This window comes from Lepidochelys kempii, chromosome 2, assembly GCF_965140265.1.
Source record: "Lepidochelys kempii isolate rLepKem1 chromosome 2, rLepKem1.hap2, whole genome shotgun sequence".
In the NCBI taxonomy this organism is placed as follows: Eukaryota; Metazoa; Chordata; order Testudines; family Cheloniidae; genus Lepidochelys; species Lepidochelys kempii.
Genome location: NC_133257.1, coordinates 100,374,998 through 100,393,655, shown reverse-complemented (window position 1 = coordinate 100,393,655; position 18,658 = coordinate 100,374,998). Strand labels below are relative to the sequence as shown.

The window sequence follows — 18,658 nt, the reverse complement described above, 5'->3', positions numbered from 1 at the left end:
CTGAAACTGAAAGACAGTAAATTAAAACCAGTAAAGGGAAATACTTTATGTTTTACACAAATCATACCTAGCCTATAGAATTTATTGCCACAGGATATTACTGAATCCAAGAGTTTAATAGGATTAAAATGATGAGACATTTATGTAACTAATGAGAGCATCCGTAGTTACATTAAAATAAATTATACTAATAATAAAGGATCAAATTTTGTATTGCAGGGCATAAGCCACCTACTAACAGCTTGGGGCAGGAAGAAAAAACTGTCCCGATTGGCCATTTCAGGAATTCTTGCACCTTCCACTCGAAAATTAGCTACTAGTCACCGTTGAAGATGGAATATTGGACAAAATATACCAGTGATCTAATGTAATAAAGCATGTACTATATACCTAGTTAGTGCTGTGTGGATACTTATGCAGTGCTAACATGATCAATGAAGCTGATACCTATGCACCTCAATTTAAATGTCTCAATACTTTGGATCAAGGAGATGGTGGTAATCGGTAACACACCTGAATTATCCACAAACAGAAATGACTGTATGGAACCAAAAAATTAATCAATAAATCAATCTCCACTGTAATTACATGTACTGGTTTTTAAAATAGACAAAGTCCACATTTTCTGCAATAGTTTTTTTAAATTATGATTAAGCAGAGTAAAATACATATGCAGAAAAGTATGTTCTAAATTGATGGCATACACTTCAGCAAATAGGAAAAGCTTTCATGCAGTCAGAAGAATCTAATTTATAAGACCATTATAAAGTGGATTAATAAATCCCAGAATTAAGTTGTATGATACTGTGAGCGTCTTTCCTAACAAGATTTTTTAATGTGGAATCGGAAAAGTTATTTTCATATACCCTAAAATAAAATATTTACATTAAATATTATTAACCTTCTTAGTGTTACTACATATTTAATTTCTGAAGGAGTATGTTTTCAAAATTTTAAAAGTTGGCCAAAAAATTCTGAAAAGACAGGAATGAAATAGAAGTTTTACTTTTTCCAGGCCATAAGGGATTTCTTGTATTCCCGGTTTTGCTTTAACTGGTCAATATTCTAAAATCAAAAAGTACATATTGTCTTTTTCATCACTTAGTGTCTGGATGTTAGTGAGTTTTTTACCTGCCTTCTTTTGCCACAACTTTTCTTTGAAGTTGTTTTCAAATGGGTCTCCATCTTTGAGTAAATCTGTTTTGAGGCCACTGCTTCACAATGCAAGGGATCATTCACTGTCAACATCTTAAAATATAAAAGTTGATATACCCTTATTATCTAAAACTCCAGTACTATTGTAATGGTTATCATGACAGGACTTCTGATTGACTTTTTTTTTGGCCACTGAATCTCACCATTACAATCCACCCTGACCTGTAACTTCTAACAATACTAATATAATATAATTATACAATACTAATATAATTCACCAATGTGAATTATACAGATAAATTATCACTCACTGTCCAAAGAATAGACCACTATCAATATGTACCCTTTCTTACTGATGTACATTCTCACTCTAGCAGCTAACCTGTGTCTGTGAGGCATTAATAGCCCAGTGCTTCATATTTCTAGGGTATGTCTACACTACGGAATAAGGTCGAATTTATAGAAGTCGGTTTTTTAGAAATCGGTTTTATATATTCGAGTGTGTGTCCCCCCACAGAAAATGCTCTAAGTGCATTAAGTGCATTAACTCGGCGAAGTGCTTCCACAGTACCGAGGCTAGAGTCGACTTCCGGAGCATTGCACTGTGGATAGCTATCCAACAGTTCCCGCAGTCTCCGCTGCCCATTGGAATTCTGGGTTGAGATCCCAATGCCTGATGAGGCTAAAACATTGTTGCGGGTGGTTCTGGGTACATATCGTCAGGCCCCCGTTCCCTCCCTCCCTCTGTGAAAGCAAGGGCAGACAATCGTTTCGCGCCTTTTTTCCTGAGTTACCTGTGCAGACGCCATACCACGGCAAGCATGGAGCCCGCTCAGGTAACCGTCACCCTATGTTTCCTGGATGCTGGCAGACGCAGTACGGCATTGCTACACAGTAGCAGCAACCCCTTGTCTTGTGGCAGCAGACGGTACAGTACGACTGGTAGCCGTCATCGTCATGTCCGAGGTGCTCCTGGCCACGTCGGCTGGGAGCGCCTGGACAGACATGGGCGCAGGGACTAAATTTGGAGTGACTTGACCAGGTCATTCTCTTTAGTCCTGCAGTCAGTCCTATTGAACCGTCTTATGGTGAGCAGGCAGGCAATACGGATTGCTAGCAGTCGTACTGTACCATCTTCTGCCGGGCAGGCAAGAGATGAGGATGGCTAGCAGTCGTACTGTACCATCTTCTGCCGAGCAGCCATGAGATGTGGATGGCATGCAGTCCTTCTGCACCGTCTGCTGCCAGCCAAAGATGTAAAAGATAGATGGAGTGGATCAAAACAAGAAATAGATCAGATTTGTTCTGTATTCGTTTGCTTCCCCCCCTCCCCCGTCTAGGGGACTCATTCTTCTAGGTCACACTGCAGTCACTCACAGAGAAGCTGCAGCGAGGTAAATCTAGCCATGTATCAATCAGAGGCCAGGCTAACCTCCTTGTTCCAATAAGAACAATAACTTAGGTGCACCATTTCTTATTGGAACCCTCCGTGAAGTCCTGCCTGAAATAGTCCTTGATGTAAAGACACCCCCTTTTTTGATTTTAGGTCCCTGAAGCCAACCCTGTAAGTCGTGTCGTCAGTCGCCCCTCCCTCCGTCAGAGCAACGGCAGACAATCATTCCGCGCCTTTTTTCTGTGCGGACGCCATACCAAGGCAAGCATGGAGGCCGCTCAACTCACTTTGGCAATTACGAGCACATTAAACACCACACGCATTATCCAGCAGTATATGCAGCACCGGAACCTGGCAAAGCGATACCGGGCGAGGAGGCGACGTCAGCACGGTCACATGAGTGATCAGGACATGGACACAGATTTCTCTGAAAGCATGGGCCCTGCCAATGCATGCATCATGGTGCTAATGGGGCAGGTTCATGCTGTGGAACGCCGATTCTGGGCTCGGGAAACAAGCACAGACTGGTGGGACCGCACAGTGTTGCAGGTCTGGGACCATTCCCAGTGGCTGCGAAACTTTCGCATGCGTAAGGGCACTTTCATGGAACTTTGTGACTTGCTTTCCCCTGCCCTGAGGCGCATGAATACCAAGATGAGAGCAGCCCTCACAGTTGAGAAGCGAGTGGCGATAGCCCTGTGGAAGCTTGCAAGGCCAGACAGCTACCGGTCAGTTGGGAATCAATTTGGAGTGGGCAAATCTACTGTGGGGGCTGCTGTGATGCAAGTAGCCCACGCAATCAAAGATCTGCTGATATCAAGGGTAGTGACCCTGGGAAATGTGCAGGTGTATGGCTTTGCTGCAATGGGATTCCCTAACTGTGGTGGGGCCATAGACGGAACCCATATCCCTATCTTGGCACTGGAGCACGAAGCCCCCGAGTCCATAAACCGCAAGGGGTACTTTTCGATAGTGCTGCAAGCTCTGGTGGATCACAAGGGACGTTTCACCAACATCAACGTGGGATGGCCGGTAAAGGTACATGACGCTCACATCTTCAGGAACTCTGGTCTGTTTAAATGGCTGCAGGAAGGGATTTACTTTCCAGGCCAGAAAATAACTGTTGGGGATGTTGAAATGCCTATATGTATCCTTGGGGACCCAGCCTACCCCTTAATGCCATGGAGCCGTACACAGGCAGCCTGGACAGTAGTCAGGAGCTGTTCAACTACAGGCTGAGCAAGTGCAGAATGGTGGTAGAATGTGCATTTGGACGTTTAAAGGCGCGCTGGCACAGTTTACTGACTCGCTTAGACCTCAGCGAAACCAATATTCCCACTGTTATTACTGCTTGCTGTGTGCTCCACAATATCTGTGAGAGTAAGAGGGAGACGTTTATGGCGGGGTGGGAGGTTGAGGCAAATCGCCTGGCTGCTGGCTGCTTTCATGACTGGCCAGGCTACGGTGTGAAAGTTCTGTTTGTTTCTCCTTGGTTCACTCTACTTCCCTGTAAGCTAATCACCCGCCCCTCCTCCCTTCAATCACCGCTTGCAGAGGCAATAAAGTCATTGTTGCTTCACATTCATGCATTCTTTATTCATTCATCACACAAATAGGGGGATGACTACCAAGGTAGCCCAGGAGGGGTGGTGGAGGAGGGAAGGAAAATGCCACACAGCACTTTAAGCACAGCACTTTAAAATTTACAAATTTAAAATTTATTGAATGACAGCCTTCTTTTTTTTGGGCAATCCTCTGTGGTGGAGTGGCTGGTGGGCCAGAGGCCCCCCCACCATGTTCTTGGGCGTCTGGGTGTGGAGGCTATGGAACTTGGGGAGGAGGACGGTTGGTTACACAGGGGCAGTAGTGGCGGGCTGTGCTCCAGCTGCCTTTGCTGCAGCTCAGCCATACACTGGAGCATACTGGTTTGGTCCTCCAGCAGCCTCAGCATTGAATCCTGCCTCCTCTCATCACGCTGCCGCCACATTTGAGCTTCAGCTCTCTCTTCAGCCCGCCACTTACTCTCTTCAGCCCGCCACCTCTCCTCCCGGTCATTTTGTGCTTTCCTGCACTCTGACATTATTTGCCTCCACGCATTCGTCTGTGCTCTGTCAGTGTGGGAGGACAGCATGAGCTCGGAGAACATTTCATTGCGAGTGCGTTTTTTTTTCCTTTCTAAGCTTCACTAGCCTCTGGGAAGGAGAAGATCCTGTGATCATTGAAACACATGCAGCTGGTGGAGAAAAAAAAAGGGACAGCGGTATTTAAAAAGACACATTTTATAAAACAGTGGCTACACTCTTTCAGGGTAAACCTTGCTGTTAACATTACATACATAGCACATGTGCTTTCGTTACAAGGTCGCATTTTGCCTCCCCTCACCGCGTGGCTACCCCCTCAACCTTCCCCCCTCCCTGTGGCTAACAGTGGGGAACATTTCTGTTTAGCCACAGGCAAACAGCCCAGCAGGAATGGGCTCCTCTGAGTGTCCCCTGAAGAAAAGCACTCTATTTCAACCAGATGACCATGAATTATATCTCACTCTCCTGAGATAACACAGAGAGATAAAGAACGGATGTTGTTTGAATGCCAGCAAACATACATTGCAATGCTTTGTTCTACAATGATTCCCGAGTACGTGTTACTGGCCTGGAGTGGTAAAGTGTCCTACCATGAAGGACGCAATAAGGCTGCCCTCCCCAGAAACCTTTTGCAAAGGCTTTGGGAGTACATCTAGGAGAACCGCGAATGCCAGGGCAAAGTAATCCTTTCACATGCTTGCTTTTAAACCATGTATAGTATTTTAAAAGGTACACTCACCAGAGGTCCCTTCTCCGCCTGCTGGGTCCAGGAGGCAGCCTTGGGTGGGTTCGGGGGGTACTGGCTCCAGGTCCAGGGTGAGAAACAGTTCCTGTCTGTCGGGAAAACCGGTTTCTCCGCTTGCTTGCTGTGAGCTATCTACAACCTCATCATCATCTTCTTCGTCCCCAAAACCTGCTTCCGTATTGCCTCCATCTCCATTGAAGGAGTCAAACAACACGGCTGGGGTAGTGGTGGCTGAACCCCCTAAAATGGCATGCAGCTCATCATAGAAGTGGCATGTTTGGGGCTCTGACCGGAGCGGCCGTTCGCCTCTCTGGTTTTCTGGTAGGCTTGCCTCAGCTCCTTCAGTTTCACGCGGCACTGCTTCGGGTCCCTGTTATGGCCTCTGTCCTTCATGCCCTGGGAGATTTTGACAAAGGTTTTGGCATTTCGAAAACTGGAACGGAGTTCTGATAGCACGGATTCCTCTCCCCAAACAGCGATCAGATCCCGTACCTCCCGTTCGGTCCATGCTGGAGCTCTTTTGCGATTCTGGGACTCCATCATGGTCACCTCTGCTGATGAGCTCTGCATGGTCACCTGCAGCTTACCACGCTGGCCAAACAGGAAATGAGATTCAAAAGTTCGTGGTTCTTTTCCTGTCTACCTGGCCAGTGCATCTGAGTTGAGAGTGCTGTCCAGAGCGGTCACAATGGAGCACTCTGGGATAGCTCCCGGAGGCCAATACCCTTGAATTGTGTCCACAGTACCCCAAATTCGAGCCGGCAAGACCGATTTAAGCGCTAATCCACTTGTCAGGGGTGGAGTAAGGAAATCGATTTTAAGAGCCCTTTAAGTCGAAATAAAGGGCTTCATCGTGTGGACGGGTGCAGGTTTACATTGATTTAATGCTGCTAAATTCGACCTAAAGTCCTATTGTAGACCAGGGCCTAGAGACTTTTGTTTTTAAAAGACAGAAGACATAAATTAAGGACTGTGCTCACAGGACATATGCAAGAGCCCTTCTCTGCCCAACCCCCTTCATCATCCCCCCTGTCCCCACATAACAAACCAACCAACCCCAACAATAATAAAGTCAGGCTGAGAAAGAATTACCGTCTACCAAATTCATATTTATAGATTAAGAAAATCATAGGAAGGAAAATACCACCCTGTGTCCTACTCCAGGGAGTTTTTAGGATAAAACATCTTTTTATTCTCTTATGGTGAAGAGCATTCTTAAATAGCAGCAATAAAAGGTTCTATATCTTGTAAAGACAGTGTAACAGAATGTATGGATAATTTTCTTAAAGTTAAAAGCCTTTGTAGATACAAATTAAAAGCAAAATTAGGAGATTCAAAGCACAGCTTACGTTCTTGAACGTCTTAAAAAACTTGGTGCTAAATTCATCACTGTTATTGCACTGAACTCAGTTTACCACTTCTTGTTTTATTAAAACTCAAGAGGAAGTATTATACTCTATTTAAATTATTTTTAGTGTGCCATTCAGCACAAAGTTCAAATGCTGTTAACAACTTGCATTTTTACTAGGGCTGTCAAGCGATTAAAAAAATTAATCGTGATTAATTGCACTGTTAAACGATAATAAAAAACATTTATTTAAACATTTTGGATGTTTTCTACATTTTCAAATATTTTGATTTCAATTACAACACAGAATACAAAGTTTACACTGCTCACTTTGTAATCTAAAATACATATGAATATTTGCACTGTAAAAAACAAAAGAGTATTTTTAAATTCACCTAATGCAAGTACAGTATTGTATTCATCATGAAAGTTGAACTTACAAATGTAGTATAATCTACAAAAAAATAACTGCATTCAAAAATAAAACAATGTAGATCTTTAGAGCCTAGAAAGTCCACTCAGTCTTACTTCTTGTACAGCCAATAGCTCAGACAAACAAGTTGGTTTACATTTGCAGGAGATAATGCTGTCCACTTCTTGTTTACAATGTCATTTGAAAGTGAGAACAGGCGTTCATATGGCACTGTTATGGCTGGCATCGCGAGATATTTACATGCCAGATATGCTAAAGATTCATATGTCCCTTCATGCTTAAACCACCATTCTACATGTGTCCACGCTGATGACAGGTTCCGCTAGATAATGATCCAAAGCCATGTGGACCGATGCATGTTCATTTTTATCATGAGTCAGATGTCACCAGCAGAAGGTTGATTTTCCTTTTTGGTGGTTCGGGTTCTGTAGTTTCCAGGTCAGAGTGTTGCGCTTTTAAGACTTCTGAAAGCATGTTCCACACTTCGTCGCACTCAGATTTTGGAAGGCACTTCAGATTCTTAAACCTTGGGTCGAGTGCTATAGCTATCTTTAAGAAATTTCACATTGGTACCTTCTTTGCTTTTTGTCAAATCTGCAGAGAAAGTGTTCTTAAAATGGACAACATGTGCTGGGTCATCATCTGAGACTGCTATAACATGAAATATATGGCAGAATGCAGGTAAAACAGCAGGAAACGAACTCCTTTAAGGAGAATTGTGTCATAAATATAATTAATGCATTTTTTTTTAAACCAGCGTAGTCAGCGAAGAAGCATTTCTTCTGGAATAGTGGCAGAAGGATGAAGAGGTATACGAATGTTTAGCATATCTGGCATGTAAATACCTTGCAATGCCAGCTGCAAAAGTGCCATGCAAATGCCTGTTTTCACTTTCAGGTGACATTGTAAATAAGAAGAGGGCAGTATTATCTCCTGTAAATGTAAACAAACTTGTTTGTCTTAGCGATTGGCTGAACAAGAAGTAGGACTGAATGGACTTGTAGGCTCTGAAGTATTACATTGTTCTGTTTTTGAATGCAGTTATGTATCAAAAAAATCTACATGTGTAAACTACATTTTCACGATAAAGAGATTGCACTACAGTACTTGTAAGAGGTGAATTGAAAAATACTATTTCTTTTGTTTATCATTTTTACAGTGCAAATATTTGTAATCAAAATAATAATATAAAGTGAGCACTGTACAATTTGTATTCTGTGTTGCAATTGAAATCAATATCTTAGAAAATGTAGAAAGGCATCCAAAAATATTTAATACATTTCAATTGGTATTGTATAACAGTGTGATTAACACTGCAATTGATCGTGATTAATTTTTTTGAGTTAATCTCATGAGTTAACTGCGATTAATGGACAGCCCTAATTTCTACTAACTTGTAATCTAAATAGCTATTATACATGCAAAGGTTTTCAATGAATGTGTTGTAACAACTGAACCTGCTAAAGTTTCAAGCTTGTGTAAAAGCATTGGGCTTACATATTTTGTAGTCTACAGCTACTAGGTGATACGATCACATACTTGAGCTGGTCTGATATATCATCCAATAGCTGGTTGTGGTATACAACTTTGTGTGAAGACAGACTGACACACAGAAAATGGAAGCATATTATTGTTTATAAATTTTGTTAGTCCCATTAAATAAAAATCTGGAACGAAATTTAAAGGAATTACCCTTCCTTTCAGAAAGTCACAATTACAAGGGCATACAGCTCAGATGATAAAACAAATCAGTCTTTTACTGTAACAGGAGGCAATGGTTAAAGACTTTAATACAAATTACCGCAAATATTAGAAACATACTATCTGGAAGAACTAAGATACAGCATCAAATGCAATGAATAGTCTAATTACCTCAGCGAGTGCACGTATGCACGCACACACACACACACACACACACAGAATTGGTGAGAACTAGTATAGGTGAAACCAATTATTTACTGTACCTGCTCACAGTTGACTTGTGAATGGTGATTGGTTGTCTTGGTGATATACTCCTTTGGTGGTATTAATGATTGTTGATGTTCTCTTTTGGCTCTGTGCACTGTACTGTTTAAAACCAATCTGAGAATATTTAACCCGGCTCCTTCAGTTGGGCTTTTTGTTTGATGCTGTGATACGCTGGTGTTTGCAATTTCTTTGTCTGACTCAGAAATCTGTATCTGTACCTTCTTTGAACTGTGACTTTCCCCAAGTATTTTTGTGGTGTTTTGATTTGATAACTTTCCCCCCTTTTTTGTAGTAGAACTGAGTAGTGCAGGTTTTTTCAAACCTAGATTAGCATTTGATGTCTGAAGCACTGATTTGTCACTAGCAGATAATGAAGAAGAATTTAGCTTTTCAGGTTTGCCTTTACTTGAATTCCTACCTGAAGATGGGCTATTAGAAAAAGCCGAATTTGTCAGCTGCTTACCAGTTTCTTTTTTCTGGTCACATATAGGTCCAGCATTTTTTACACTTGCTTTCCCAGTCATTCTCTGAGCATCAGTGCCATTAGTAGGATTTTTGAATGACACAGTTTGGACAGGTTTGTATACCTGATTTACACTGAGGTTGCATACAGTCAATTTAGACACAGTGACATCTCTAACTACTTTTGGAGAATGCCGTAAAACACTCACTTTTTTCTTTCCTTCATTGGCTCTTGTGGCCTTTACATCCATTTGCAACAACTTTCCTTTGAAAATAGGTATAATTCTAGTGGCATTGTTCTTTTGAGAATCCACAAATGAATTCTCAGACATTCTTAAGGATTCAGTTGAGTGAACTGGTACCCCTGATGCTCCTGGAGTCTGCTGCTGCTGTCTACTATGCACTGTTTTCTTCATGGCCTCAGCAACAGCATTCTCTGGACATGGAATGAGATTTGAGAGAGTACATTGTTTCGGCTGATTGATCAAAAGCTCCATCTCGTGGCTCATTCCTGAACTGCATTGTGAAGACCTCTGCTGCAAAGTCTCTCGTCTTGGAGGTGCCTGAGTCAGAGATACCTTCCATATCGGTTTGCTGGTCAGATTTGCAGGCTTGGCATTTACTCCCTGAAACACACAGCTGTTGCCAAACTGATTCAACTGAATGAAGAGAGTTAGTTTACAGTGCTACAATAACTTAGCCTGTATACAACATACACTGTACACATTTTTGTGTTGGTTATTTTATAATTCTATTTTTTTTAAAACAACCTAGAATTAAGAACATTGTATGCTTGCTATTAAGACATTTAAGGAAAGATTTTTTTCAGCTTGATAAATGAAAAGTAATATGTATGCAAATATCTGATTGTCAAAATGGCAAATATGTTGCACAATATATATCCTTTCAAGCAAGAATAAAAAAGCATGCCACAAGCTATATACAGTGATTACTTCACCCACCACTGAAATGGAACCCAGCAACCTTTTAACATCACATAGCAACAATAAAAGACACCAGGGGAATTTTTCTGTTACAAATACAAGTGGAGAAACCATTTCAGTAATGTGCCCCTTTCATATCTGTTATATCGGATCATTTTATTCCCTCTCATGGAAAACATCCACTGAAAGGGAAAAACTACTTTGAAAATTCTGTGTGATTTGCCACACTGAGTTTCTGCTACAATATCCTCTTTGAGGAAAAGGGTCTAGAGCCCATAGGGAGAGATCCAATTCCACCCTTCAGGATATTATGGCATCTGCATGCAGAGCAAACTTCTCTATGTTGCTCCTCAGAGCTCCTATTGTGCCACAGGAAACCTAGATGCTTTTGACTCCCTAATCAGCAGATATGTTCAATCAACCCCCTCTTTAAATGAGGAGTAGCTGCTATTGTTCAAAATTAGTTTTGCTCTGATTACAATTATTTTCCATTAGGACATTCTCCTTAATTGCACAGTTATCACAGACGGTAATACTACGGCTATGTCCTCTGTCTCACACCAGGCTGAAAAACCACCCGAAACCTCACAGAACTCTGATTGTGTGGTTTTTGTATTTAGAGATTTCTGCAGTTTTGAGGGATGAGGGACAAAACGCACTGGATCCAGTTTCCCCATTCTCTGCTTATGAGCTACAATTGGTTGATGAGGCACTTTTTGGATTGCCACATTTCTCAGACAGGGAAGACCTAATCCTTAGTCGTCATTTTAGAGTAGTACTTCTAAAACTGTGGAATGCAAAGCAATTTCTAGTGGCCCACACAGAGCTAGCTGGCTGACTGTCCTCCTTGTCTCTAGTTACTTACACAGACATCTAGACTTTTCATAACAAAGAAATGCCTGGATGCCTGTGAAAACTGTGGGAAATAAGGAGGAGTCATCCTAACTTTCTCCATTAGGGGCTGCAGCTACTGGAAAGAGAGAAACAGGAGCCTCACTCAGACACCAGTTCTTAACATTTTCGAAACTCTGCAATTTCTACTGCATTCTTCAAATTCTACTCTTTGTTTTTAAAAAAATTAAGTTTTTCCTTCTTTCACTGACAAGATAATCAGCACGTGTGCTACTGCTCAGAAAAGGCTGAAAATAGTATTTCATATAGCCCATTATTCTAAAAGAGTTGTAAATTTTGCTCCTTCCCATCCTCTTCACCTCTGAAGTGTGAACTTCAGCCTGACTCAAACCATTTAAATGCTTGCAATAATAAGTCTAGACTACTTATTTTCTCTAATTTTCTTTTTCAAAACAAGGAAAAAAATATTGTTGTGATATTTATGGTGGCAGAGTTAAGATAAAAAATTCAGGAAAAGGAAACCTTAGATTCCAACAGAACTGGTAATTTGGCAACATATCACTTCCATATCTTCTTATACAGTTATGATATGAACAGTAATATGTGAGGCTACCCATTTAACTAGAAAAACACAAGTATTAACAGTTATTCATGGTGAGAAATACTTTTATACTCTTGCAGCGTTCTGAAAATTCACATGGGAAAGAGCACGTATTATCATGAACACCACTGTGCCCAATAATATACATATTAATATAAACATAAAACTTCTTACATGCATGGGATATTTCATTAGTTCCTTTGTGGCATACAATGCTTTACTTGTCATTTTTACTGGAAATCCACATAGATGAGGAAGTTTAGACTTTAGGTCAGAAAGAAAAGAGTTTAACACGCCTTCTAAATCTACTCTAGTAAAATATTGGACTGGTTGGCTTCTTATGCAACTTAAAGGGTACCTGAATAAGTGTTAAGGGCTATGTAAGATGGCTTTTAGCATTTTGTATAATGAAACTGTTTATCCTTTTCTTGAGTAAAAGCTTAAATGCACACTAACATTTCTTCAAAAGAATTTTAAAAAAAGCAGCTTTACTATTTTTAAAGGGACCAACATTTTAGTAGTTTTAATGGTTTTAGAGATTTGAAAGTTTTACTCTTATTAGGCTAAATTAAGCCATTTTCATTCCCATTGAGAAGTACTTTATTGCTTGAGCCGACACATTGAAATCAATGGAATATCCTGCAAAATAAGGTATTATTCAACAGAAGTAAAAGTGATAGAAACTAGTGCTTTATTTGTAACATCCTCCTGATTTTCTTCATTTCCTTCTCTGGATATTTTAATTATTTTCTCATTCCAAAGCACAACTCAATATGAATTTTGGTTTTTAGTCTGAATTCTTTCTTTGTGAGCATGGTTCTGAAATCAGAGTTTCCTAATTAATATGAACACCCTCTATTGGCAGTTATTTCAGCAGCAACATAAAATGTCTGAAACAAGTATTAGCAATGCTATTATTTTTTCAGTATTTCAATGATGCAGGGGTGGATTTAAAAAAATAAAGCTAGAATATGGAGCATATTCCTCAGTGGATTGCACAAATTGCAAAGCAAAGGAAAAATGAGGCCTAAACTAATTGATAATGCCCCTAGTAAAGGGTGACCTGCAAAGAAAAACATTCTGTTAGTGCCATTTCTTGTTTCCATAACAAGGAGGCCTGAAAAGATTTATTTTTATAAAAAGGGGGTTTTTCTGCTTGTTTTTAAGATTATAAAGTCATAGGTCACCTAGACTGTTTTTCCTGGAAGACTCTTGATGATTGTGAGGAACAGGTAACTTCACAGATATTATGGAAGTGAAACCAGACTTAGGTTTCAATTGTGAAAACACTTAAAATGTCCTGAACTCTAAGCATGAGAGTAAATGTTAACAGGATCAGGGCCTGTGTGGTGAAGTAATTTTATTCAGATTAAGATTTCCTAAAACTTAAATTTTTATTTGGTTGGCTTTTTTTTGTTTTTGTTGTTAAAGCCTATTTAACGCATATGACTGAACAAACAGGCTGAAGAAAAATTATTCTCTCAAAGATTTGGCATCCCAGCCCCTACAAGAGTTCCCAATTCATATCTCAGGGTCCTTTAAGAAACATTTCCAGCAAAATAGAGAAGACCAGATTTGACATCATTCATTAATACTACAGAAGAACTGAATTAAATATTTTGGACCATATTTTCTGATGACATAGCCTCATTCACTTAAATGGAATTACAACTGCAGTGAATTTGGTGCTCAATTTGAATTAGAGTTTGGATCTTGGCTAGCATAGTAGAGGAGAAGACGTTCCAACACAAAATAAAATATGTATAAAGGATACGTAAAGAGCCGTTCCCCTATCAGTTTGAAGTAAACACTGCAATATACTTTTGTCTCTCCATGATCCTCTGGAAGGATATACCCATACTAAAAATAAAATACACATATAGATGGAATGTTATTATAAACAATGTGATTAACACAAAAAAATTCAAAAAAGAGACAAAAGGGAAAAAAATCATATGTAATCATGTTCTTTCCTACCAGATTCTTCCAGTGCATCTGAAAGTCTTTGTATGAATGAAAAGGAGACTCTGATGGAATTACATGGCTAATACTTATGATCTGACCCATTTTCATGCTGTACAGGGGTAAAGCAAAGAGAATGCTAGATATAACCCACAGCATAGCTGGAAACACAGATATTTGGTAAACTGTTTGTTTTTGTTGGAATTAAATAGAATTTTACCTTGGCAAGACATAGCACCAATTACTTAAAATGGAGTGTCTCTGAATGACTGTATTTTTATTGTTGTCAAATATTTCTAAGATGTTTGCTGAAATGTCAAAGTCTTCCAGCTTTAAATAGAAAAAAAAGTGTTTTGTTATTTTCAAATATTGCTTCATTTATACAAAATGAAAAAGGAACATGCAAAACATCTAACATGCATTCAAATGTACTACCAAAACTTATACATGAATATTCATTTATCAGCCATTGCAAACTGCTAATTTTAGAATTTTATTCACATTGTCACATGGCAGAGTCTGTTTCAAACGTTAAAAACCTATACTTTCAGGAACTGGCTAAAGACGTAAAAGACTTAAAGGCTGATGGATCATATTGGAGGTACTTTAACATGTAAGGATACTGGATCCAGAAGGACTTGAAGCACAAAATAAATGTCCTCAGATTAAGAACATCCTTACTATCCCTGCAGTACTTTTAAGTTTCTTTTAACTTTTAACTTTCTACTCAGAAACCAACATATTCTAATGTTGGACAACCTAGTGACAGTATTGCAGCATAATAACCAGGGTAGCAAAAGATCTCAGCAAGACTACCAAGAAGCTATGCCTTTGCCTCTTCTAAAAATCAAGAGAGATGCCCAGATATTCTGAGAGAAGACATGCTGGAGCTAAAGTCATAGACACTCTTAGACCTGGAGAAACATTCTTTTCTGAGACTGTTGTTTGTCATGGTTTGCATCCACGCAGTGACAGAAAAGCCCTTTCAGTTGTTGTGTCTATCTTCAGACTCTAGCAAATTATGGACCACAATATTGATTACTGATAATGAAACATCACGTTAATTTCCATCATAACTGCCTGTCACGGTTCCTCCCCCACTCTGAACTCTAGGGTACAGATGTGGGGACCTGCATGAAAAACCTCCTAAGCTTATCTTTACCAGCTTAGGTCAAAACTTCCCCAAGGTACAAAATATTACCCCCGTTATCCTTGGACTGGCCGCTACCACCACCAAACTAATACTGGTTACTGGGGAAGAGTTGTTTGGACGCGTCCTTCCCCCCAAAATACTTCCCAAAACCTTGCACCCCACCTCCTGGACAAGGTTTGGTAAAAAGCCTCACCAATTTGCCTAGGTGACTACAGACCCAGACCCTTGGATCTTAAGAACAATGAACAATCCTCCCAACACTTGCACCCCCCCTTTCCTGGGAAATGTTGGATAAAAAGCCTCACCAATTTGCATAGGTGACCACAGACCCAAACCCTTGGATCTGAGAACAATGAAAAAGCATTCAGTGTTTTACAAGAAGACTTTTAATAAAAAATAGAAGTAAATAGAAATAAAGAAATCCCCCCTGTAAAATCAGGATGGTAGATATCTTACAGGGTAATTAGATTCAAAAACATAGAGAACCCCTCTAGGCAAAACCTTAAGTTACAAAAAAGATACACAGACAGAAATAGTTATTCTATTCAGCACAATTCTTTTCTCAGCCATTTAAAGAAATCATAATCTAACACATACCTAGCTAGATTACTTACTAAAAGTTCTAAGACTCCATTCCTGTTCTGTCCCTGGCCAAGACGACTACAGACAGACACAGACCCTTTGTTTCTCTCCCTCCTCCCAGCTTTTGAAAGTATCTTGTCTCCTCATTGGTCATTTTGGTCAGGTGCCAGCGAGGTTACCTTTAGCTTCTTAACCCTTTACAGGTGAGAGGAGCTTTCCCCTGGCCAGGAGGGATTTCAAAGGGGTTTACCCTTCCCTTTATTTTTATGACACTGCCTATGTCGTTTTCAAGGCTGATACCTTGAAGTTGTCTTTGATTAGTATGTTATCTAGCTAGCGGAAACGGTGGAATTTCTTTCTCCTGAGAGCCAAAAGATATTCTAAAGGATAGAAATGGATTGAAAATGCTTGCTTTTGTAAGCAAAGAAGTAATCAGAAATTTAGTACTCATTGTACCAGACCAGTTAAGGTGACATGGCGGCTATCAGAACGGATGCTAATTTCTTAATACTGAAGTATGGTTTCCTGATATATTTGCTAACTACGCTCACATCCAGCATGACCCAAACTGCTCCCAACCTTTTTGGGGGTATCACAAAGAAAACGGAACAGGTTTCAGAGAAGCGCTGTGCAGATAGGACTTCTTTGATAGCTCTGATGGCTAAAAGTTGATAGATGGTTTTGAACATAAGATGTTATTCTAAACCAGGGGTGGGCAAACTACGATCCCCCAGGGCTTTGGATCCGACCCGCGGGATTGCCACCCCCGTGGCGTGGCACCGGGAAGTGGCCACACCACGTCCCTGCAGCCCCTGGGGGTGGGGCTGCAGAGAGCTCTGCACTCTGCTCTTGCCTGTGGGTACCTCCCCTAAAGCTCCCATTGGCCAGGAACAGGTTACCGCAGCCAATGGGAGCTTTGGGGAGGTACCCACAGGCGAGGGAAACACATGGAGCCCACTGCGCACCCCCTCGCACCCCCAGCGGCCATGCAGGGATGTGGTGCCAGCCGCTTCCCGGAGTGGTGCAGTGCAGGGCCGGGGCAGGCAGGCAGGGAGCCTGCCCTGGCCCCGGTGTGTGCCGCTGCCACCCTGGAGCGCTCTAGGTAAGCAGTACCGGGCCGGAGCCTGAACCCCTCCTGCACCCTAACTCCCTGCCCTGAGCCCCCTGATGCATCCCACACCCCTCCTGCACCCCAAACTCCTTCAATGATCCCCCTCATACATCCCACACCCCTCCTCTGCCCCAAACCCTTGCCCTGAGCCCCTTCGTGCACACCGCACCCCCTCCCACACCGCGCACTCTGCCTCCGCACCCCAACCCTGCAAGAAATTTCCCCACCCAGATGTCGCCCTCAGGCCAAAAAGTTTGCCCACCCCTGCTCTAAGCTATTATAGGATGAAAGGGAAGGAAGGATTATCTCCTGGGTAATGCTGGAGAATATTATGGTATAAAGAAAAGGAGTACTTGTGGCACCTTAGAGACTAACCAATTTATTTGAGCATAAGCTTTCGTGAGCTACAGCTCACTTCATCGGATGCATGCTGTGGAAAGTTTAGAAGATCTTATTATATACACACAAAGCATGAAAAAATACCTCCTCCCACTCCACTCTCCTGCTGGTAATAGCTTATCAAAAGTGATCACTCTCCTTACAATGTGTATGATAATCAAGTTGGGCCATTTCCAGCACAAATCCAGGTTTTCTCACCCCCCCCCACCCCAAAACTCACTCTCCTGCTGGTAATAGCTTATCCAAAGTGACCACTCTCCTTACATTGTGTATGATAATCAAGGTGGGCCATTTCCAGCACAAATCCAGGGTTTAACAAGAACGTTTGCCCACCCCTGCTCTAAGCTATTATAGGATGAAAGGGAAGGAAGGATTATCTCCTGGGTAATGCTGGAGAATATTATAGTATAAAGAAAAGGAGTACTTGTGGCACCTTAGAGACTAACCAATTTATTTGAGCATAAGCTTTCGTGAGCTACAGCTCACTTCATCGGATGCATACTGTGGAAAATACAGAAGATTGTTTAATGAAAATAAAGAATTAAAATAAAGAAAATTTTTTCATGATTTGTGTGTATAAAAACAAACATCTTCTGTATTTTCCACAGTATGCATCCGATGACGTGAGCTGTAGCTCACGAAAGCTTATGCTCAAATAAATTGGTTAGTCTCTAAGGTGCCACAAGTTCTCCTTTTCTTCTTGGGGAAATAGTGCTACCAGCATGTGCTTCCCTTTTCCCATGCTCTTATTATTTTCTCTGGAATTCTCTTCAAACAGTAACTATAGGGAAATCTCACAGCTCTGACATTCTGATTGGAATGACTGTCAGACTCCCATGAGTACAACCCTATCCAATAATATATGGTATATATATTTAGTACAAGATGAGGCTAAGCAACTAACATAGTGCATGTCCAATGGCAATTGGGAGTAAACATCTTGCTTCCCCATGTTCTTTTCAAATAAAGCAGCCCAGATAAAATACAGCCAATAAAAAAGTGCAAGTAGGATGAACAAAATTAGCCATAGAAATTAGAACTGTTCTGTACCTGGGGTGGCGGTAGACGAATTGTGCAAGCCTCTACACTGATGCAAAGTTGGGTCTCTGATACATTGAGGTCCATAACTGAAATAAAATCAAAACCAAAACCACTCTGTATAACTATATAAAATTGTCTCTTAAGTGAAAAGGTAAAGCCAAGAGGCTTATTTAAAAAAGCAAAAACAAAAAACCCTCCAACCATTATGCTTGGTGTAGCAGTACCAAAAGGTAAGAAGAATTCCTCTTCATGTATAAAGAATTATATTTCAATTTTTAAAAATCAAAATAAGTATTTTCTGGCTAATTCTTAATATCAGTGACTAAATTTCACTTGTAAAATGTATGTGAACATCCATAATTGCACAAAGCTCACGGTTGTATGTCGAAATCAGAGGTGGGCACACTATGGCCCGTGGAACCGTCCTG

At 40.9% G+C, this 18,658-nt stretch overlaps 1 protein-coding gene across 1 annotated transcript in view; it reads right to left on the bottom strand.

Moving 5' to 3' along the window:
* Positions 1–1,002: 1,002 nt before the first annotated feature.
* The window catches only part of C2H18orf63 (chromosome 2 C18orf63 homolog), a 37,699-nt gene continuing 20,043 nt past the window's right edge, over positions 1,003–18,658 (bottom strand). The window contains exons 6-13 of the mRNA XM_073329629.1: positions 18,240–18,316; positions 14,165–14,274; positions 13,960–14,083; positions 13,757–13,842; positions 12,157–12,340; positions 9,120–10,244; positions 1,132–1,248; positions 1,003–1,065 (exon numbers count right to left, since the gene is read on the bottom strand). Of these exons, the coding sequence (XP_073185730.1) occupies positions 1,003–1,065; positions 1,132–1,248; positions 9,120–10,244; positions 12,157–12,340; positions 13,757–13,842; positions 13,960–14,083; positions 14,165–14,274; positions 18,240–18,316 (1,886 nt within the window). The remainder of the gene's footprint in view (positions 1,066–1,131; positions 1,249–9,119; positions 10,245–12,156; positions 12,341–13,756; positions 13,843–13,959; positions 14,084–14,164; positions 14,275–18,239; positions 18,317–18,658) is intronic.